The sequence below is a fragment of the Lontra canadensis genome, unplaced genomic scaffold, assembly GCF_010015895.1.
Source record: "Lontra canadensis isolate GAN:19392208 unplaced genomic scaffold, GSC_riverotter_1.0 scaffold100, whole genome shotgun sequence".
In the NCBI taxonomy this organism is placed as follows: domain Eukaryota; kingdom Metazoa; phylum Chordata; class Mammalia; order Carnivora; family Mustelidae; genus Lontra; species Lontra canadensis.
Genome location: NW_022631094.1, coordinates 5,627,160 through 5,651,827, shown reverse-complemented (window position 1 = coordinate 5,651,827; position 24,668 = coordinate 5,627,160). Strand labels below are relative to the sequence as shown.

At 34.2% G+C, this 24,668-nt stretch overlaps 1 protein-coding gene across 4 annotated transcripts in view; it reads left to right on the top strand.

Annotated features, from left to right (window-relative positions):
* Nucleotides 1–24,668, top strand: part of CUL2 (cullin 2) — a 104,875-nt gene that overhangs the window by 32,852 nt on the left and 47,355 nt on the right. For 3 of the 4 annotated variants that reach the window (XM_032837901.1, XM_032837900.1, XM_032837902.1), the window contains exons 3-6: nt 3,495–3,597; nt 6,956–7,050; nt 13,740–13,845; nt 19,631–19,713. In XM_032837901.1, coding sequence (XP_032693792.1) covers nt 3,495–3,597; nt 6,956–7,050; nt 13,740–13,845; nt 19,631–19,713 — 387 coding nt within the window. Of the gene's footprint in view, nt 1–3,494; nt 3,598–5,273; nt 5,359–6,955; nt 7,051–13,739; nt 13,846–19,630; nt 19,714–24,668 lie in introns of those variants that run through there. The other variant, XM_032837903.1, reaches the window with a different exon arrangement.

Genomic DNA, 24,668 nt, shown 5'->3' with positions numbered 1-24,668 from the left:
GTTTTTATAAGTGGAAAGTTCATAATAGAGGAATTTTTATATCCTGGCTCCCTAAAGAGTGACATAAGGAAAAGATGACTTTGGAAAAGAGTGTTTAAATCTAAAACTGGCCTTCTCCAGTTATTTCCCATTTTTTGTTTTTTAAAGTGCCTTCTCTAAAACCAAATCATCATTGGATTGTAGAGGGTTGGATGCTCTTCTCAAGGCTTAAGTATTTCCAAGGTGGTTAGATATTTGAATAGGTTAGAGAAAAATAGCACATTTAGGAATATGTTTTAGATAGTTAAGTGACATTATACAGTGGTTAACTGAGACCCCAAACTATGGTGAGTTAAAAAATTGAAAGATTTATTAAGGCAGACTCCATTAAAAAAGACACAAGTACATCCTCATTGAGGATGTCAAACAGTATATAAATCCTGTATATGGATTGAAATGGGAAAGTCTCCTTGCATTCCCTGCCCTGCACAGATCCTTTTTCCCTAAGTGGAAGGAAGGTAAGTCCTGTAGCCTTAGTCCTTTTAGCCAATTTTGTTTACATGTGCATGCAGTGGATATTTTGAGATATTAGATTTGGTGATACAGAACATTTGGGCGCATAATTTAGAAAACCATACCGAAATTGTGCTATTGAATCATTTTGATTTTTCAATATCAAGTTGTGTATTTTAGAAATAAGTGTATTGTGGCTTCAGGGAAAAAAAAGGTAGAGCAAATATGATAGATGAAAACTTGAAGTAGGTATTCAGAACTTAAATATCTTAAGTGCATCACACCTTTGCCAAAGGAATTGATCTAGATCCTGTCTAAGATTAGTCTTTATTTAAAAAAAATACATTTAAGTATAGTATACACACAGACACAGTAACATACAGGTGAATTTTCATAACATGAACATACCCATGTACCCAATAGATAGCACTCCTAGGATCCCAGAAGCACCCCACATTCCCCCTCAGTCACTAGGGGTAACTACTCTCTTCTAATATGTTTAATTCTGACAACACTATTATATCTGTTTTTACTAGGGTAAGATTGTGATGAGTAATTGAGATTGAGTATAAATATATGATAAAACTCTTATGTGGTGGATTAGGACTTTTTTTTCCCCCTGAGGACTTTATAGCTAAAACTTCCAAGCTGGATCCAGGAGCTCATTTAGTACATTATTTTGGAGCACCTTTCTTCTTTATTCATACCTTGTTCCTTCTCTCCCCAAACTATTATCAGTTCTCTACAGAATTTCTGTCCAGATAAATTTCTAAATTTTTTCTTAGATGATGTATGTTAAAATTTCTATTTTCTTTGTAATATAGGTTAATATTTTTATGTTATTTTTAGTAAATAGTTCTTATGTACTATTTTACTTAATCTATTTTATGGAGTTCATTATATCTTGATTGATTTAAAGTAATCTTAATAGTGTGTTTCTTTACTATATATTTTTTTTCTACAAAAATACCTGGCACAGGAGCACCTGGGTGGCTTAGTTGGTTAAGCATCTGCCTTCAGCTTAGGTCATGATGTCCTGGCCCTGGGGTTGAGCCCCAAGTCAGGCTCCCTGTTGAACCGGGAGTCTGTTTCTCCCTCCCCTCTGCCCCCCACTTCATACTCTCTGTCTCTGTCTCTCAAATAAATAAATAAATCTTCAAAAAACAAAAAACCTGGCACAACAATATTACACTGTATGGATATTTTTGCTTCTCTGTGTTTAACTGTAAAAAATTTTTTTGTTTATATTTAGCAGTAGTATATTGAAGAATGTATACATACATACATTAAGATTTTACTATTTACTAATTATGTATAATGAAAACAAATAAAAGGATTTAGAAGGAACCTGGAAAAGTCTGACCAAAATCTACCCATCCATGACCTCATAATGGAGAGGGCTGCTTGTTCTTTCTGGAGTAAGGATACTAGGTAAATAGAGCATATGATGTTGATTCCCTACCTCATCACCAAGTGTTTAATAAGTGCGTCTTATGTGTCAGGAATTGTGCTTTGCATCTATGAATCTAGAGATGATTTAAGAACAGGCTGGTGTGGATGACAAAGGTATTAATAATTTCTACTGTATAAAAGTACTATAGAAAAAGAATATATAAAATGTTACGGAGATATAGAAGAGGAACAGTCTTCATCCTACCTCTATATCTTTTTATAATGAAAGTTTCTTAAAATTTTTTGTTTACTATTTTTTTTTTTAAGATTTTTACTTACTTACTTGACAGAGATCACAAGTAGGCAGAGAGGCATGCAGAGGGAGAGGAGGAAGCAGGCTCCCCGCTGAGCAGAGAGGCTTGATCCTAGGACCCTGGGATCATGACCTGAGCTGAAGGCAGAGGCTTTAACCACTGAGCCACCCAGGCACCCCCCTATTATTATTTTTAGTAATCTCTACACCCAAGGTGGTGTTTGAACTCACAACTCTGAGATCGAGAGTCATATGCTCTTCCAACTGAGCCAGCCTGGTGCCCCCCCACCTCCGTATTTTTAAGCAAAATTTTTATTTTGAAATACATCCCAATTCTTATATTAAGTATGCTGAATATATTTATAATATAAATAAAAATATATTAGGTACATTAAATACTTGACTCCATCCCAAATAATCAACCTTATTTTCAGTTTTTATCTGCATCTCTAATTAAGCTGTTCTCAGATTGCTTCATGTATGCTTCATCTTCAACATCTGGTCAGTGATGCACAGTTTATGTACTTTAACATTCATGAACTTAATTTGGGTCTTAAAAGGATTCTGTAGAGATATCAAAAGAGGATTTATTATCTTTAACTTAGAGATGAGGAAATGGCAACACAGAAGGGTTCAGAGGCTTGGTCAGGGTCACTGGCTAGTAAAACTAAAGTCTCAATCGGATCCCATTTCCTTTGACTTCTGTTTAAGGTCTGTCTGCTACAGCATATCTCCCACTTCTGATACTTACCAAAGTAGTACTCAGAAACTTAATTGATTAATTGATATTTCTATTCGTAGTATAATTCTTCTTATGGAGTAAATACCAAAGGATAGTGTGTGGTTTATAGGATGTTCTTATGAGTGCTGTGATGTGGGAAACTGTGTCAAATGAGTAATTTCTGTAATTGTTTTGTTTCTCACAACTGCATAGATATACCTGCTTGTGATATTCCATAGCCCTTTGTTGATATTATGCTTATGTCCATTCTTACATAAGCCTTATTTTGTAGGTTTCTGGGTAATTTGATTTTACAGAATGTTGCCCTGAATTTTAAGCTCTTTTAGAAGAAGCATTTCCCTTACAATGCTGTCTAATTCTCAAGTAATATTTGCTGAATGAGTATGTGAATAACACAGGGCTTTTTAAAGTAAGTTTGGCTACATATATTTTACTTTTTCTATATCTGTATAATCTTAAATTATCTGAAAAACTTTAAATTATAAACAAGTTAAATCTCTTGTTTTAAAGTAGTATCTCCAATATTGAATATGAAAACCTTAACAATTTAACTAGAGATATCTATGCTTTATGTGTGGCCTATCCTGAACCCCTTGGAGAAAGACTTTATACAGAAACTAAGATTTTTTTGGAAAATCACGTACGGCATTTGCACAAGGTAAGAAGTAGTACATACATGATACAAATATGTTTGTAGCTGGGTAGTTACTATTAGGATAGTTTACTGTTTTCCAGTGCAGAACTTATATCAGGTTAAGGTTATTTGCTTTGTTTTCTAAATAGCATTTTTAAAATTATATATATTTAAGGTTTATGAGTTAAGCATTATGTTAGATTCTCCAAGGGAAATCAGTTTAGTTATTCAGGATCATATAACTAGTAACTGAAATACTGGAGTTTCAAATCAAGGTTTGTTCAACTTTAAAATTTGCTTATATGTCCTCTGGATGGTGTTTATTAGAACCAAGTTTTCTCTTACTCGTGCTTCCCACCTCTTGGTAAATCTCTGTCTTTATTATTTTCAGCCATTTAGCTGCCTCTTCTACATAAAGTCTTACAAAAACCTAAAATGAAAAAGGGAAATGGTAAATAAAAAGCATGATAGAAACTATTCCTGTGAGCACTTATTTTAGTTAGTATGCCATATGTACAAGGGCAACATCATGGACTTGATCTGTGTATAAACAAAGAATTTGCGGGATTTGGCTAGGGACAGTATTTCTTATTTTGGACTACTGATCTGATCAGGAACTGGAAGAGATCACTTATTGTCTGGGCTAGAAACGACTCTACCCTTCATTAGCTGTGTGACCATGGGCAACTCAGTCTTCCTATGGATTGAAATTTAACTTTCTTTATCTTTAAAATGGAGACACACTAGAGGATATTATGCTAAGCGAAATAAGTCAGAAAGACAGTTATCATACGGCTTCACTCACATGTGGAATTTATGAAACAAAATAGAGGATCATAGGGGAAGGGAGGGAAAAATAAAATAAGATGAAATTAGAGAGGTAGATAAACAATAAGAGGCTGTTCTAACTCTAGGAAACAAACAGGGTCGTTGCAGGGGGAAGGGTGGAGGAATGGGGTAACTGGGTGATCATTAAGAAGGGTACTTCGTGTAATGCGCACTGGGTGTTACATGCAACTGATAAATCCCTGAACTCTACCTCTAAAACCATAATCTTAATTAATTGAATTTAAATAAAATAAAAATTAAATGGAGATACAATAACACTGTATAATATTGTGTCTAACCTTGTATTTGGCTAGGTGCAGATAAATTTTTAAAGTGGTGATAACCCCAGAGCACAATTGATCTTGTGATGTTTCCCTTTTAAAACTTTAGAAGGAAATGATCTACTTTTTATTATACATGGCGGATACATTTTAGTGTTCTAATATGTGCTATAATTTATCAGCTCATGAAAGCAGTTTTGATAATAGATACTTGAAATTGTTCTTATAATGTTTCATAATTTAGTTTTAAAGTTCTGCTGTGATAATCTAGTGAACTTTGGTTATCCCATAATTGTTACCTGTGTAAGGCACTTACAAATTTTGCAAGTTTTATATTTTAGCATGGGTTGTGGTTTTTTTTTTTTAATGTTTTATTTTGAAATACTCTCAGACTTACAGGAAAGTTGTAAAAATAATGCAAAATTCCTGTATCCTTTTTACCAGCTTTTTAAGGTTAACATCTCATATAACAGTGGTACAATTATTAACACTAGGAAATGAACATTGGTATAATTGGATTTTAAAGTATTGTGAAATAGTTTTATGAAAGTTTAGAATCCTTACATAATTGTATACCATATGTTTTCTCAGATCCTGTGACAAAAAAGAAGTTGGCTAATAGTTGATGACAAAGTAAATTATTAACATAGCCAACAGATTTGAAGCAGTTTCACCTGTGAGAAGAAAATTTTGTTTGATTGGGGGAGGGAACTTTTTTAATTACTAAAGTATTGCATTGCCGTTTTCAGAATTAACTACTGTGAATATTTTTGAATATCTATACTTAAATACATCTGTTTTGGCATATGTTGATAATATATATAATTTGATATTTGTCCTTTGCCTATTTTTGCTTTGTGTAGACTTCCATTTTTATTAGAAAATGGAATCCTATTATACACTTTATAATCTTTTTTATTTTAATATTATTATAATATTCTTTGTCATTAAATAGACTTTTATAATCCTGGCAATGATTGTAAAATTTTTCATTGTGTAGAGATACTACAATTTGTTTAAATATTCTCATACTGCTGGGCATGTGGATTATTTGCAATATATATAATTTTTTTTAAAAGATTTATTTATTTATTTATTTGACAGAGAGAGAGATCACAACTAGACAGAGAGGCAGGCAGAGAGAGAGAGAGGGGGAAGCAGGCTCCCTGCTGAGCAGAGAGCCCGATGCGGGACTTGATCCCAGGAACCTGAGATCATGACCTGAGCCGAAGGCAGCTGCTTAACCCACTGAGCCACCCAGGCGCCCCTATAATTTGTTTTTATAAACAGTACTTCTGTGAATATCTTGGTAGCTAAATTATTTTTGTGTAGCCAAGTTATTTATAGGATAACTTCCTGGACATAGAATTATTAAGTCGGAGGTCATGAACATTTTTTATTGTTTTCTCATATTTATTCACCCAGCAGCAGCAGTTTCTAAGTGTGCTTTTTTCCCCAGTGTTATTAATAATAGTTGCTATTTTTAATTAATTTATTAAAATGACAGGCAAAAAAATACTATTTATAGGTTCTTTCTTTCTCCTGAGCCTTAATTATTAAAATTCACATTTAAAAGCATAGCATTTCAGCAGAGAATTAATTAGATGGAAATTAAGGTCATGACTTGCTTAAAGTCCTATGGACAGTTTATGAAAGAACTGAGGTAAAAGAACCTGGTATCTTTTGAATGTCAGTCCAGTGTATTTTTACTGTTAGACTAGATTTCCTTCAAAAGTAACTTTTAAAAAATTAGATCTCAGGTTTAAGTTTGATATTTTTATTTTTCAAGAAGTAATAGATTTCTGTTAAGTAAATATAAAACAACTTATTTGGGGAATATAGAAAAGGTGTAAATTTTCATAAATAATCTTACTAACATAAGTGAGTAATTCAGAGTGATGATATATTTATATAACTAGCAGGATAACCAAAAGTGAGGATTTGAGGAAGCACACAGATACATGGCAGTAGAATTACATCCTCTTTTAAACTGATCTTAGTATAATATTGTAGCCTAAAGATACCTCACACCATTACATTTTATCCTTTTTTAGAGAATGGAACTGTTTACTCTCTAGTATGGATGCTTTATTTTCATATCTAAGACACATTTTTTTCCCGGCCATTTAAGTTTTACTTAAAGTAGTTAAATTAGAATGTAATTTTAAATGTAATTTAGAATACTTTTAAAAATAATTTTTGATAAATTTCATAGCTTACAAATGAAAATGATTAGCGCTTTCCAAGTAAAAATGTATTTCTTCTTTATATAGAGAGTTCTGGAGTCTGAAGAGCAAGTACTTGTTATGTATCATAGGTATTGGGAGGAATATAGCAAAGGTGCAGACTATATGGACTGCTTGTATAGGTAAGTATACCTTTAAACTCTTGACAACCCAAGCAGTATTGTGGGTATTCAGTAATTGAAGAACTTTTGGGTTTTGTCTTTTTGTTTTTAAATTTTTAAATAAATGGACAAAACTAAAGCATTCTCTGCTCAATGGGCTTTGTCTGCTATGGAGAAATGTCTGTAGTCAGGGTCATGTGGGTCTTGGAAGCCAGGAAGGGTATGGAAAGTTACTCTCTGAAAACTAAAACTATATTTAATTTCATAGTTCTATTTTTTTTTTCATATTGTCTAGGACTCTCTCTCTCTACATAGCACATGTTAAATCTTGACAGAGTTCCAAAGTGCAACTTCAGCTTGGATGAAACTTGGTGAAATAAATCCAAGCCCATGTTCCCCTCCAGTATGTTCTTATTTGACTGTAAGATCCAGTATTTTATGTTTCATGGAAACACTGCTAGTTAAAGCATTCAGCAGTTGTTCTCTTGAAGTTCTACCTTATCCTTTAGGCATTATATTAAATTACCTACAGTGTCATAATGCCTTCTCTCACATTTTCCTGTCTCTCCTTGTACTCCCGTATCTGTCTGGATTGATTGTCTGAATTGCTTGTCTTCCTTTCTCTAAGTGACTAATTCTGATGTGTTTTTCTGCCATTCCTCTCTGAACTTCCCTCTCTTCCTTGTTCTACCCAGTCTCCTACTTAGATCTTTTGTGTTAACTGTCACTCTGGCATATTTCTGTGGTACTCTGCGCTGATCCTTTCTAACCCGTTCACATAGACAATGGAAATAAATTCCTGGGTACATAAGGCAGAAACCTATTTATCGAAGAATAGTGGATAAATAAGGAATAGTATTGTTAAGTCACCTGGGCTTTTTACCCCTGGAATGAGAGTGACTCCTCTTGAAATGGTTGTGGCTTATGATGGAGGCGATAATTTTGGCCTATGCATTGTGGCTTGGACAGAGATGGACCCCTGCCTCAGTTTCTCACTGGGGAGAAAATTCTCAGTTCCTCCCCAGTGAGAAACTCAGGAGTGAAGCTGGCTGACAGAGCGTTGTCTGTATAGTTACTCCATGCATTGCTGGAGTACCACACTGAGGCTAGGGCTTGGTTCTCTTGGTGTGTTTGTCCTTTTTCAGTGGTTCATGTTCCTGTAGGTTTTTATAACAACACTGAAGTTTAAGTTGCCTCTGTTGAAAACTGGAGCTTATTTCAACCGCCATTAGCTTTTATTTCTTCTTAGAAGAGCCAAATGTAATAAAATCAGAAGCCAGCAGTTTCTGACCAGCACAAGGTTTACTGTGGCTTTGGCTTTTATAAAACAGTGTTTGCCATACATTAAACATCTTGACATTTCATGTGTTTTTTTTTTCCCTTCCTTCATCCATCAAAGTAAGATAGTCATAAATAGAACTTTTAGGACTACCCTAGATAAATTGTGGAGGAGAATTAGAGGAATCTTAAGGATAAGAGTGAGAACACATGCATGCCTTTGGCATTGCTGAGAAGCTTGGGCCACTGGTATATAGATGTCTAAGAGAGTAGTTAGACTATAAGCCAGTGCAGTATGCTATGTGCAGTGTGTTCCCTCTTGAGCTGAGACATTTTCATAAAGATTTAAATTGTTTTTCTTGTTTTGTTTTGTTTCGTAGGTTCTCCTTGCATCTGTCTGTATCTCTTATTTGCCAGAATCAGTAATTTGGTACTATTTAAATCAATACAAATATTAATAGTAAGTTGGTACTGTTAGTGAGCTTTTATTAAATACATATGATATATACACAAATGTATGTGTGTATATAAACCGTATGAGGAAGTTGGTGTCACCAGATTTGCAGCGGAGCAAACTAGGCTCAGAGAGGTTAAATGACTAGGTGCTCAGCGTTACTCAGCTACCAAAAAAAAAAAAAAAAAAGAAAAATCACAATTTAAACTCAGATCAGTCCAATTAAGCCTACTTAACTTCTTCATTTTACTTTAGTCTCATTCTAGATACACTTTTTTAGTCATTTAGGTAGATTCTGTTCTCATAACTTATCTTAAACTACGCATTCTTTCTAGAATGATTTCAATTTCTCCTGGTTTTAGCTACTACCTGTATACTGCTAATCACCAAAATATGGGCTTATCCCAGGTGGCCTAAGTTTCAGAGGAGTATTTTTTACCTAGCCTGCCTGTACCTTCAGGGTATTCCATGGGTACGTTGTAGTACTGCAGATTTCAAAACTGAGCTTATTATCTTTTACATCCACACTGTCCCCAGTATTATTAATTTTATTATTTATATTATTACTTTTTAAGTAGGCTCCATGCCCACTGTGGAGCCCAATACAAGACTTGAACTCATGACCCTGAGATCAGCACCTGAGCTGAGATCAGGAGTTAAGACATTTAACCAATTGAGCCACCCAGGCGCCCCAGTATTATTAATTTTAATTGGAAATAATACTGTATATCCAGAAGTAAATGCCGGAAGCCTCAGTTATCCTTTCTTCACTTACGGTTATCGTCTCTGCCTGATCCCTATTGGTCAGGTCCTCCAAGTGTCTCTTAAATTCATTATTTCCTTTGCATTGTAAGTATTTTGTTGTTTCTCTTATTAATGATAAGTCCCTATAAGCAGTCTTCCAGCCTTTGATTTCAAATTTTTTCTGTTTACTGAACTCATGTTATTTTTTCTAACATGCAGATCGGATCACTCTGAAATCACCTAGTAACCTTCCACTGTCTTTAGCAAAGACTTAGAATTAATGGCTCCTGGGATTCACTTATAGAGAATTTTATTTGACCACTGTGGCTGATCATCATTTATTTAATTATATTGATAGAATAGATGGTAAGATCCTTTTCATAGAGGATATAGTTGGCAGTAATTAGATGAAAACTGCTTAATGATAGTTTTTAATTGTGGGGTACTGAGGTTATCAAGGCTAGCTATCATTTTTAGTCATACTCTAAGGAAATCTGTGTCAAGAAATAAAAAGGAAAAATTCATTTTTGTTTCAAAAGTATTTTTTAATATTTTTATCAAGTAATTTCTAGCCTCTTCTTTATTCTGACTGATTTATAAAATGGATATGCATTAGCATAGGTAATTTAAGGATTCTGACTTTAAAGAAAATAATGATATTCCTGCCTCACGTTTCCCAGTACTACATACCTCTTTAGATCCTGCTGGCTCTTGAAGTGGAGTACATAAGATATTAACTGGAGAACTAACAACTCTTGAAATCCAGTAGGTATTAGCATGAGAACAATTTTGTAATGGAATTTCCTAAGACAGATTGAAATGCTTGGTTTCTCTGAGGCTTCAAAGTTACTTTTGGCTATTCCTTATTGTCAAGTACTATTTTTAATTTTGTCAGTGCTAATATTCCAGGAAAGCAAAGGATACTTACTAAACACTTTGTTGATGAAATAAATTATAAAAACATGGGGTACCTGGGTGGCTCAGTGGGTTAAGCCTCTGCCTTTGGCTCAGGTCATGATTTCCCGGTCCTGGGATCGAACCCCACATTGGGCTCTCTGCTCGGTGGGGAGCCTGCTTCCTCCTCTCTCTCTGCCCCCCTCTCTGCCTACTTGTGATTTCTCTCTCTATCAAATAAATGAATAAAATTAAAAAAAAATTATAAAAACTACTGCATTATATGTGAGCGGAACAGCAAGGTATTGCTTGTGTGGTAGAGTATAAAATATTTTAAGAAATTATTGGAACCTGATTTCTTTTAGGATTTCCTAGAATGTATGTCTTTATTTATTTAAAAACAATTGTGTGATGAGTAAAATTGACTGTAAAATACTCCAATGACAGAAATTAAGAATTGTATCCACACATCAAAATGAAAAATTGTGCTGTTTACATTTTAAGTTAAATCTTTAAATTACTTTAAAAGCTTATCTATCAAGCTTAAACTTAACATCAAGAGTAGAAATCTGGAATGAGAAAGATAGAGTTAATTGTAAGTTTGTTTTATTCCATGAGGTAAAGAGAATAGTGACTTATCCTGTCAGATATCAGACATAAAGCTTCACTAAGAATGTACATACAGATCTTTTGAAACGGGATAGTGATTCCTGACCTCTGCAGACCTAGCAGCTGGTTGTTCAGCATTAACAAACCGCTATCCTAAGAAGTTTATACTTACTCTGTAGGTATAAAGGAGCTACTCAGGCTTCTGAATAGGTGAGTAATTTTTAGATGAATTGGAGATGGCAGAAACAGGAAGTAGAGACCAGTCATGGGAGTGTTGCACATGATCCAAGCAGAGAGGCATTGGAAGAGAGAAGGAAAGTAATGGGAGAGCATGAGTAGCAGTTTAGGAGGACATGAAGAGCAGCTGATTAAAGGAGTGAAATGGAAGGAAGAGAGGTAAATGTTTCTAATCTCTTAGTGAGATTACTGGAATGGCATGGTACCACAGACCAAAAAAAATTTTTGGTGTTGGTTTGGTGGGACAAATTTGGTTTGGTACAAAGGATGCATAAAGGAAGGCACATATAAATGGTAAAGATATGACAATTAAAGTCCCACTACTCAGGGAACACATGTCACTGTTGAAATATTATATTTGTTTACTTTTGTATATTCTACCAGATGTGTAAACTCTGTTCAGGAAGCCCACATTTTTGTTTTTCATCTTTCTGTCCCTGGGGCCTGGCACACTACCTGATTTAAAGTTCACGCTTGGTCATTACTTGTTGAATGAGTGAGGGAGAACTTGTGAAATTTCTGTACCAGCTCTGCCACTTGCTAGCAGATTTACCTTCGGCAAGTTCTTTAAGCTTTCTAAGCTGCAGTTTTCTTACATATTAAAGGAGGATCTTACGATAATACCACAGTAATCTAGCTCATAGTATGCAGCCATATAAAATGCTTATGGGTATGCCTCACACGTGACACGAACTCAGTAAATGTTAGTGATATACTTTTATTTCCTGGCATTTGTGTTTTTATGATCTGGCACCAGGCTGCTTTTCTACGTTTGTATTCTAATATTAGCTTTTATTATCCATGCTGTCTGGAATGTTGTCCATTTATGTATTCAGTAATTCATCAAGGAAGTATTTTTTGAGGACTTCATATTTACCTGCCACTGGTTCTGGATGCTGTGTAAGCAAGGTCTTTGCTTTGTAGTTCTTGTATTCTGGAGAGGCAACAGATATACAGAGCAAGTAAGCAAATGAGAGAATTGGATTTATTTCACAAAGTAGTAAGTACCATGAAGAATATAAGACAGTTATATATAGTTACTTAAATCGGAGTAGAAGTTAAAGTTCATTTGGCTTGGTATCAGGTCAGGCCTGAGAGAAGTGTGTTTGAGCTGAGACCTGAATGACAGAGGCCAGAGGTTAAAATATCTCTTCAATTTATGTATCCCTGTTTCAGGCCAGGTAGCCCAGATGTTCTCTCTTTAGCTCTTATTCTGTCTCAGTCCTGTTCCCTTTCTTCAGATGAAAGACATGGTTGAAAACCCAACATGAAATTAGGAGGATGTACTACTGGAGAGGATGGAAGGAAGGATGAATGGGCATTTTGGAAGAAAAATGTAATAGGACATCGTAAAATGGGTAGAGGAGACTAAAATGTCCAAGGGAGTTACCAGGGTTTTAAGCCTTGGAGTTTAGAGGCTTGTAGTCAGTCGGTGTCGGAGTACAACTTGTGTAAGTGGTTGTATCTATACAGCTTTGGCATTAATTCCAGGAATTGTGTTTCTCATTGTCTCCTAGAGTTGTTTGTGAAGTTATGCAGTTGAAGCTTTTGTTGTCTTTGTTTCCAGTTTCATTTGTCTGCAGACATGAAGTAGACTTCTCACATTTTGATGCAGTGAACGCTAGAAAGTGTTTTACTTTAGAAATTTTGTGGTTATTGCCTATTTGTGTTGTCTATAGCTATTTACACATGGCAGAACCTTTCAAATCAGTACTTTTAGGTGGTGAGCATTATAGGCATTATAGTGAAATCTAAGATTGCAAAAAGTGAGTGCTAGAATATTTTGAGCCCTTCCTACACATTTTATTTCCTATAAAGAACTCTATATTCAACTCAGTAATTTGTAGAGTTCAATACAGCTATTAGTCTTAGAATATGTTGAGACATTATAAAGCTGTTTTCCTCTGGTAGACGAAGTGATCTTACATTTGTCAGTTTTGCCCATACTTCTTTCTGTATATGACAGTCTATTTCATTTTCTTACGTACTAATTGTCATCTCTTTTTGTTGTTTAAAAATGAAAAGTTACATCTTTTTCTGGTGATAGATATAAATTGAAGAACTGACTTGAGTTTTACCTCTATTTCTTTGTTTAATTCTTTGCGAAGTGAACTATCCTGACTTACCAAGAAGAATCTGGGAATGTGCAAATTATATTGCAGAAGGATTGTAGAAGCACCTTGGGTAGGAGCTGTTGGGTTATATGGGTACTGGAAATTTTTAGAGCAAAACCCTTGAGTTTTTAAAAGTGAGACTGAAGTAGTAGGCTTTTCCTCTCCTACTCTAGAGGTTATTCTTTTGCTCTTAGCCTTTGGCTGATACTTTTGATCCTTTTAAATTATATTTCTTACTTCTGCATAATTTCTTTGGATATGTTACCACACTCTTCTATAGTTGATTTATATAACCCTAAAATTGTTATTTTCAAGTTGCACGTTACTTGTTTTCCTCCTGATTTTAATATAGTGTCCATGGTATTATATTTGTTTTTCAGGTATCTCAACACACAGTTTATTAAAAAGAATAAATTGACAGAAGCTGACCTTCAGTATGGCTATGGTGGTGTAGATATGAATGAACCACTTATGGAAATAGGAGAGGTAGGAAATTCTTTACCTGACTGGCAGATGTGAGAGTGTTTTCATATATATTGAGGGAATTTGATTTTCCTTTATTTTAAGGACACCATGTTGACTGTCTTAAAATTGTCAGGATTTAAAACATCATAAATGTTAATAAAACACTGCAACGATTTCCTAAGAATCTTTACATAGATGAGAACGGAAGAGATATGATTAGTATTATTTTAATAATTAACGATAGATGAATAAATGACAGTTTAATAGTTCCACTATGTGAAAAATTCATAAAAAGTCTTTAAGAAAATATTTTCCAAGAGTATTTAGAAAATACTCTTGAGATTCTTGTAGTTAAAAAGTGCGAAGGTCAAGGTGCCTGGGTGGTTTAGTTGGTTGAGCATCTGACTCTTGATTTTAGCTCAGGTCATGATCTCAGGGTTGTGGAGTTGAGCCCTGTGTCAGGCTCCATGCTGGGTGTGGAGTCTGCATAGGATTTTCTCTCTCTCTCCCCATCTTCTTGTGCCCCTCCCCCCACCTCATGGCCTGCATGCTCCCTCTCTTTAAAAAAAAAAAGTGCAAAGGTCCTAGGCTTAAAAGAGATCCTAAAACAGAAGAGATACAGATTTATGGATATAACAAATTTATTTTAACTTTAAAAAGTAATTAAAGAAGTTCAGAGTAAAACAATGAAGCATGGAGGTCAGGTAGTTCTTTCAGATTCTTGAGGTAAAATGTAAATTTAAATGTGGAAAGTTACAAAAAACATATATTGGTTGTAAAAGAAATACTCCAGTACAGTATTTGTTTATTCATCAGTCAGTAAATCATCATCAATCAATAAAGATGTATTTATTGAGTAGTCACACACTGGTGATACAGTGGTGAGCAGACACAGGGTCTCTGTCCTCATGTACTTATCATGCCAGATAAGTACAGAAATTAATGTGAAATTGTGAATGTTAATGAAAGAAATAAACAGCTAAGATGTGGCATTAGTACAAATTTTACTTAGAATCATCCTGTTGGAAAGAAATTCGTCATTGTCTTTCTTTTTTCAAAAGATTTTATTTATTTATTTGACAGAGAGAGAGACACAGTGAGAAAGGGAACACAAGCAAGGGGAGTGGGAGAGGAAGGAGCAAGCTTCTTGCTGAGCAGGGAGCCTGATGTGGGGCTTGAGCCCAGAACCCTGGGATCATGACCTGAGCTGAAGGCAGACCCTTAACGCCTGAGCCATCCAGGCGTCCCTGTCATTGTCTTTCAGTAGACTTTAAAATGTGCAGTACTGTTAACCAGATAGTCCCATATCTGGTAATCTGTACTGTGAAAATAATAAATAATGGGGAAAAAAGTTTAAATATTTAGAAGTATTCCTTGTGGGGCACCTGGATGGCTCAGTTGGTTAAGCATCTGCCTTCAGCTCAGGTCATGATCCCAAGGTTCTGGGATCGAGCCCCGCATCTGCTCCTTGCTCAGCAGGGAGCCTGCTTCTCCCTCTCCCTTTACCTGCTGCTCCCCCTGCTTATGCTTACACACTTTCTCTCTGTGTCAAATAAATAAAATCTTTTAAAAAAAATAAAAGTATTCCTTGAGATCATTCTTATTAATAAGGGTGACTAACGGATAGGCAGTCTAAATGTCTAATATCCAATAGTAAAAACCATACATAGATGAATATGTACAGTACAATTTTGTTATGAAGGCAAAAAGTAGTTCACAGTAACTTTAATAAAGGGGAAAATATTTAATGAAAAAATTTGGACATAGTACATGTTTAATAGGAATAAAACTATAAGGGAAAAGGATGTAGAGTAACAGTTCAGTAGGAAATAATAATTGCTTTAGTTTGTGAATATTTTAATAATTGTCCCTTATCACCAACACTATCAAGCTCACTCTTCCTTCCAGAGGAAATCACCATAAATAATGTCTTCCCTGAATTTTGCCTGTGCATTTGCATATAAATACTTATACTATGCATGTAATGGTTTAATTTTGTATTTTAAACATTAATGGTATCATATCCTATGTACCCTAATGATAGCATACCATATATCTTGCAACTTGTATTTCTTACCTGTTTTGTTTTGTTTTTTTGGTTAATGTGTTTAGTTCTTTGCACATAAGTTTATTTTTCTGAGAGTTCAGTATTCTATAGTAGGGATATAGAATAATTTCTTAATCATTTATTAAACTATTTTTCTTAGTGTTCCGTTCTTTGTTATGAACAATACTGCTGTGAATATCATTGTTCATTTATTCATTTATTAAATATATTTTTAATCTCTCTGTGTCCTAGGACTTTTCTGTATGCTGAGAATACAGTAGTGAACAAAGTAGACACAAATCTTAATGCTTAAGGAGTTAACATTTATGTATAAATCTTTGTACATGAGCAGAAATTTTCTTAGAGTGAGTACCCAAAAGTGGATTTTCTGGGTCCAAGCACACACTGAATTTTGATAGCCCCTCCAGCTTGGTTTCAAAAGGCTTCTTAGATTGTTCTCCTACTATAGCTATAACATCTCATTTTCTTTTGTATCACGTTTTTCCCTGTTTGCGCTATTTAAAAAACAAAAAATAAGGGAAAACTTGAAGAATGGACCCTGTGGGAAGGCGGATGCTTTTACTTATTTGAAATGGAATTACTAATTGATCAGAATAAGGTTACCCCAGGGAAATAGAATAAAGAGGCTAATACCAGACTGATGGCTGTATAGATGCAATTATGTTGGAAACAGAGGAGCAATTAATTTTTGATATGGGAATAATTTGTACTCTTTATGGGAAAAATATATTGGAGTTTAAATATGAAAGGCAAAACATAAAAACTTTTGGAAGGCAATATAAGAGCACACACATCCCTGACATTAGGGTAAGGAGGTTCTTAAAAGACAAGAAAAATACAGACAGTGAAGAAAAAGATTGATAACTTTGAGACATTAAAATATAATTTATTTTTACTCAAAAAAAAAACACTATAAAGGAACTCACAAGTAAAGTCACAAACTATGTCTGCAATATATAAAACTGTCAAGGGTTTAATTTCTATAATAGATGAAGAACTCCTACTTTTTATTAAGAACAAGATAAATACGACTAAATAATGGGCAAAAGAGATGAATTGGCATTTCACAGAAAAAAAACTAAGATGTACAATAAACATATAAAAAGATACCCAGCCTCAAACAAGAAGATGCCGGTTAAAACCACAAGGATATACCAAAACAATCTATAAATTCATTGTAATCCCTGTCAAAATACAAATAGCATTTTTCATAGAACTTGAACAAATAATCTTAAAATTTGTATGAAACCACTGAAGACCTGAAATAGCCTAAGCTGTCTTGAGAAAGAAGAACAAAACTGAAGGTATTACAATCCTGGATGTCAAACTACCTCACAAAGCTGTAGAAATCAAAACAGAATGGTACTAACACAGAAATAGACACATAGATCAGTGGAACAAGATAAAGTACCATGCATACAAACCCATGCTTTTATGGTCAGTTAATGTATGACAAAGGAGGCTAGAATATGCAATGCGGAACTATCTATTCAGCAAATGGTGTTGGGAAAACTGCGCAACTACATGCAAATGAATGGAACAACCCCTTTCTTATATCATACACAAAAATCAACTTAAAGTGGGTTAAAGATCTAAAAGTGAGACATGAAACCATAAAATGTCTAAAAGAAAATATATGTAGTATTCTTTTGGACATCATCCTTAGCAACATATTTATGAATGTATTTCCTCAGACAAGGGAAGCAAAAGCAATATTAAACTATTGGGACTACGCCAACATAAAAAAGCCTTTCCTCAGCAATGGAGACCATCAATAAACAAGGCAACCCAGTGAATGGGAGAAAATATTTGCAAATAGCATCAAATAAGGGGTTAGTATCCAGAATATGTAAAGAATTTATACAATCAACATAAAAACACCCAAATGATTTAATTAAGAAATGAGCTGAGGACCCGAATAGACATTTTTCTTTTTCCAAAGAAGAGATACAAATGACCAACAGACACGTGAAGAGATGCTCAAATCACTAATAATCAGGGAAATGCAAATCAAAACCACAATGAGATATCACCTCACACTAGTCAGAATGACTAGTATCCAAAAGACAAGAAATAGCAAGTTTTGATGAGGATGTGGAAGGGAGCCCTCATGGGCTGTTGGTGGGAATGTAAATTGATGGCCACTACTATGTTTTGTTTTGTTTTGTTTTGTTTTTAAGTTTTTATTTATTTATTTATTTGACACAGAGATCACAAGTAGGCAGAGAGGCAGGCAGGGAGAGAGGAAGAGAAGCAGGCCTCCTGCTGAGCAGAGAGGACCCTGGGATCATGACCTGAGCTGAAAGCAGTGGCTTTAACCCACTGAGCCACCCAGGCGCCCTGATGGCCACTACTATGGAAAACAGAATGGATGTTACTAAAAAAAATGAAAAATAGAAATATCCTATAATCCAGTAATTCTGCTACTGGGTATTTACTCAAAGAAAATGAAAACATGAATTTGCAAAAACATATGCACCCCTGTGTATATTGCACCATTATTTACAATATAAATTATGCAAGTAGCCCAGGCGTCCATTGATAGATATATGAATGAAGAGGATGTGGTCTCTATCTACAAAGGAATATTACTCAGCCATAAAAGAAATGAATCTTGTCATTTGCAACAACATGGATCTAGAGTGTATAATGACATGTTAAATAAGTCAGAGAAAAAAACAAAAGCAAAAAAAAACCAGATTTAATTATAGGGAATGAACTGATGTTCATTCACTCCCCAGAGGGGAGGTGGGTGAGGGGATGAGTGAAATAGGTGAAGGGGATTAAAAGTACATTTATCTTGATGAGCACTGAGTAATATTTAGAATTGTTGAATCACAATGTTGTACACCTGAAATTAGTGCTATGTGTTAACTATACGGGACTTAAAATTTTAAAAAATGTGGGGATATGTATACATTTGGTAGAACTATAGGCAAGGGAATGATTTAACACAATATTCAGGGTTGTAGTAACCTCTGAGGGGAAGGTAGGAGGACATTCAGAGCACTGGTAATAGGGAAGTTGTGTTTCTTAAACTGGATCGTGAATACAGGGATGTATTTTATTATTCTTTTAATTGGCTTACCCTTTATGTTTGTATGAGAGGTTTTATAATTTTAAAAATCAGCCAACAGCCAAATTACTTTAATATAATTCCTTTGTTTCTCTTAGTCTTAGCATTTATACAGCCTTTCCATAATATCAGGCATTTAACAATCAATAAATTATGATTTATAAAAATCAAATCAAGTATTTCTTTAAGATTTTCAGTTAATTCAGTTGAATTCAATTCAGTTTCAGTTAGTTCAAACCTTAATTCTGTTCTTTGTACAAGTTTGATACTCATTTTCAGTTTAAATTAGAAATTCATTTTTTATGTATATTCAACTTTCATTTGACTTTTGAAATATTAGTTTTAAATACTTGATGTGGGGGCGCCTGGGTGGCTCAGTGGGTTAAAGCCTCTGCCTTCAGCTCAGGTCATGATCCCAGGGTTCTGGGATCGAGCCCCACATCGGGCTTTCTGCTCAGCAGGGAGCCTGCTTCCTCCTCTCTCTCTGCCTGCCTCTCTGCCTACTTTGTGATCTCTATCTGTCAAATAAATAAATAAAATCTTAAAAAAAAAAAAGTTTTAAATACTTGATGTGTCTTTTTGCTTTAAAAAGTCTTTCAACATTTTAGTAAATGTTAAAAACAAATGCTAGGTAATTCATCCTTGATTATTTTTCCTGGCAGCTAGCATTGGATATGTGGAGAAAATTGATGGTTGAACCACTTCAGACCATCCTTATCCGAATGTTGCTCCGAGAAATAAAAAAGTGAGTACTGATATTTGTCTTCTTGAGTCAATTCTAATTTCCTATTTGAAATGGTTTTAAATAGTGTACATTTGCATGGCAGTTAACTCGACGCAGGCCTTGGTTTACTTAAAGAAGCCTCATTTTCCATCTTAATGCCAATATTTTAAAATTGTTTTATAATCTTTTTTTTGACAGGTCTTTGATCATTAGCCCAAAATGCTTAGTGAATAAGTAAGTCCCTGAAAGAAAGTGACATGTCATTTGTTGTTGAAAGCCTGATACCTCTTAGATCTTCTAGGGCATAGCTGAATTGTTTTGACATATTCTTTCAGTTTAAATCTTAATTAGGATAACCTGTTTGGGAAGACAAATTACCTCTTAGCCCCAGTGTTAAATTAGTAACTTGCCTGTATGTGAGGTTTGTTTGTGGGAAAATGGCTTTGCATTCTACTCATGGCCCAGCATGGTGGACTCTTTACCTAATTTCTCTGTGAATATAATTTAAGAGAGTAAGCTTTCCTGCAGAGTCCAGAATAGAACATCCTAAAAAAATTCTTACTGGACTTCACTTTTGGGTAATTAGAAGAACTGAAAGTCAGTCATACAGGTGTGTGTAAAATAAATGTCATTTTACTGGAACTGATGTTGTAGGAGTTATCTACACCAGTGAATTGCAGTATGATAATGGCCACTCCATCTGAAAATGCTTTTCTTAATACAAGTTTTTTATGTGAGGGAAAACAAGGAAATCATTGTTTTTTCTATGGGCTCCTCATAGGACATTTAAAAAACCAAACAAACAGAAACAAAACAAGCCACCAAAGAGGATAGGGGAATATTTTAAAATTTAATGTTAATACTAAATAGTAGAAAGTAGATGATAGCAATTAGTAACTTGGTTTTAAAAAACCGTTACTCACCCTTTTAATGATTCCATTTTATCCAAAGATAGGAAGATGGAGAAAAAAGGATAGTGAAGCAGTAGGGTGGGACATTTTTTTTCTTTCTCTTTTCTTTACTAAACCATAATTAACTGAAAGAACACTCCCAATAATATTTGTAGGTTCTAATGTATTTATTTTGCTGTGAAGTATTAACTGATTTCTTGACTTGGAATTCAGCTATTTTACATTAAGTTTATTGAAAATACTGTTAAAATTTTCTAAATGCAGTTTTTTGAAATGTCTCTTTTAATATGTTGCTCCCAACCTAGTAAATTTTCTTAAGTGTGATTGTTTGTTAAAAATGAATTTGATGAAAAATGAAATAAAATCTAAATGTATATGAAAAATAATAGAAGAGTAATAAAATAATAATAAAGTTAAAAAATAATACAATAATATAGGATATTCTGGAAAAGACAGATTATTTGGTTAGAGATATTAGGACAATGTGTCTTAATTTTGTTGTTATAATCAGCTTCCGTGAAAGTATTATTTGATATGTCCTACTAATATTTTATTTATTTTTCATGTATATTATATTAAGTAGGTATTACCCCACATTTTACAGCTAAAGAAACTCAGGCATAACAACAACAGCAATAATAATAATAATAAAATATGGGAGCTATGGGTCAAGAAGTGTTCTAAAAGCTTTACCTGCATTATCCTATTTAATCCTCACAACTCTGGAATGTTGGTGCTACTTCCATTACCATTTTACAAATGAAGATGTCGGTGGGGCCCTAACAAAGCTAATTTGACTCCAGCCCCATCTTCTTAATTCCAGGGATTCAAATATGGCTTCAGCTAACTCTAAAGTGTCTGTTAGTTTTTTCTTTCTTAAATTTTAAAATTATTTATTTATTTATTTATTAAAAAAAAGATTTTATTTATTTATTTGTCAGAGAGAGAGTACAAGTATGCAGAGCAGCAGGCAGAGGGAGAGGGAGAAGCAGACTCCCCACTGAGCAGGGAGCCCAATATGTGTCTCCATCCCAGGACCCTGGGATCATGACCTGAGCCAAAGGCAGCCGCTTAACTGACTGAGCCACCCAGGCGCCCCCTTTTTTTTATTTCTTAAAGATTTTATTTATTTATTTGACAGAGAGAGACAGCGAGAGAGGGAACACAAGCAGGGGGAGTGGGAGAGGGAGAAGCAGGCTTCTCCTTGAGCAGGGAGCCTGATGTGGGCCTTGATCCTAGGAATCTGGGATCATGACCTGAGTTGAAGGCAAATGCTTAATGACTGAGCCACCCACGTGCCCTTATGCCTGTCTTTTAAATTCACAGAACATTTCTTCCATTCCTAGTTCTAGTACTTTGGCTTTTATATACATTTTAGTTTTATAATGCTTTGAATATTCTAGTAATTTCACACATAGTTCTTTATTTGATCTTAAGAAAGCAGGAAAAGTTTTATTTATAAGTAAATAAATTGAACTTCAATAAGTAGAAATGACTTACTGAATTTGAAATAGCTAAGGAAAGAGATTCCATGCCTACAAACTTCCAATTTGGGTATTTTCACTGCATTGCTTTAATATCTATTTATCCATTATCATTAAAGATAATAAGGCTTATAACTTCCATTACACAGACAAGTGGTTCTGGTAGGTATTCCCCATTGGTAAAACTGGCTGACCCTTGTAATGGTACATGATGGTGAATATTGTCATAGGCTCATTTTACAAATGGGAAAAATGAGGCTTGAGAGAATAGTCAGCTTACTCAGGTCACATATCTAGTATATGACTTAATGAGAATCAGAAGACCGGTTATTCTGGTCCTTGAGTTGTGGTCTTACCCATATATTACATATTCTTAGCAGTGGTTTGTTGAAGTTGCGTCTCATTGCCATTGCTGCTAACAGAGAAGTATTTTACTATGTGTACCTACAACTTCTTTGTGGAAAGAGGTCCACCAAACTTACAGAATAAAATCTCGGATCTAGCAGAGCATATTACAAATTTGATTTCCTGTCAATTTATTCACAATTTCCTTTCCCTGCTTTCATCCCTAGGTTGCTAGATATTCTCTACAAGTGTCTAAAGGGCATTACTGTGAACTTGTGGTTTCTCAAATCTGGCCACTGAAAATCAAGCTTACACAAAGGATGTTTAAAAGCATTATCTTTCTACAAAAAAAATTATAAAAGTAAAATGTGTTGATTGTATACAATTAAAAATGTATAGAAGGTTAAAAAGAGAAATTAAAAGACTTTTACTTTTCCCTTGATGCTTTCAGTTCTGTTATTTGAAGCAAACCCCTATTAAGATTTAAAGTATTTTCTAATAGAAATTATCTGTGCATTTAAGATCGTATATATGCACATATATATGTGTGTACATATATTTATATGGATGTGTGTATGTATATATCTACACACATATATTACATATAATATACTCATATGCACATGTACTTGGGGAGTTTATGTAAATATTAAGAATACTTAAAAATATATTTTTCTTAAAAACTAGAACAGATTAGTGGTTGGTGTGAGACTATAAAGTGGTAGTATGAGGGAGTTGCGTTATGGTTATAAAGTAGTTGTGTACATTGAATATAGTGCCAGTATTAGATATGTGATAAAATTGCATAGAATTACACATATACAAACAAATGATTGTGTATAAAAAACAAATGATTGTGTATAAAAACTAAATAAGGTAAAAAAAATCTGAATAAGGTCTATAGGTTATATCCATGTTGATTTCCTGTGATTGATGTATCATAATCATGAAGGATGTTACCACTGGAGAAAACTGGATGAATGTTTTCAGGACCACTCTGTGTTATGTTTGCAACTTCTATGAATCTATAATTATTTCAGAATTTAAAAATATATTTTTTAAGTTTAATTGGCACATAAAATGTGAATATCCGTTTTCTTCCTTTTAGCTCAAACTTTTTTCTCTTCCCAAGTAACTACTGATGATAATTTGTTATACCTAAATATTTGTTTATTTAAGTATAGTGGTTTTTATTTATTTGTGTGTGCGTGTGTGCGGAATCTTTATGGTCCTTTAGGAAGATAATGCAACCTCTGGAGCCTCCCCACATAAAAATACTGAATATGTATATGCACTCAAAACTTTACATTCTTTTTATATTTTTATTTGTATTTTTGTAAAGATTTTATTTATTTGACAGAGTGAGAGAGCACAAGCAGGGGGAACAGTAGAGGGAGAGAGAGAAACAGACTCCCTGCAAAGCAGGGAGCCCTATGTGGGGCTCGATCCCAGGACCCTGGGATCATGATCTGAGTCGAAGGCAGATGCTCATCCAGCTGAGCCACCCAGGCACCCTTCACATACTTTTTAGAAGGTTTATGGATTCCTAGGATCAGAACTGCTGCTTTAGCATTTATATGGTGGACTCCTTTATCCCCAAGAGAATCATTTGGCAAATTATAATCTGAAATAAGTTTCTATGCTTAGTATTTGTTGAATTGGAAAAGTTTTTATTTATTCTGAAATTACAACTTCGCAGCAAAGCAGTCATGACTTTTTAGCATCCACTCTCTGTTGTATAATCATAAACAAAGACAAGTGACAAATGGAAAAAAAAAATTTTGACTTCATAGCTCCTTTTTTTTGTTTTTTTTTTTTTTTTTTTGTTTTTTAAACTCTTCCTACTTTCACCATTATTCTAACATCATGCCCTATTAGATACCAAAGTTTCCTACAAGTGTGGCTCCCTATCATGGTTCTTTTCTATTCCACTTGTTTGTTTGTCTGTCCTTGGGCCCACACCTCACTGTGTTTATTATTACAGCATAATAAATCTTGATATCTGGTAAGACAGATTTGCCCTCCATAAGCCAGAAGTGTTCTTGCTGTTAGTTGGTCCTTTACTCTTTCATATACAGGTCGTAATCGTCTTTTTTTAAAGGTGATTGTAAGTTACCTAGAAGAAATTTTCTGTAGGATTGAAATTCAGTTGAATATATAAGTTAGTTTGGAAAGAATTTACATCTTTTTTTTTTTTTTTAAAGATTTTGTTTATTTATTTATTTGACAGACAGAG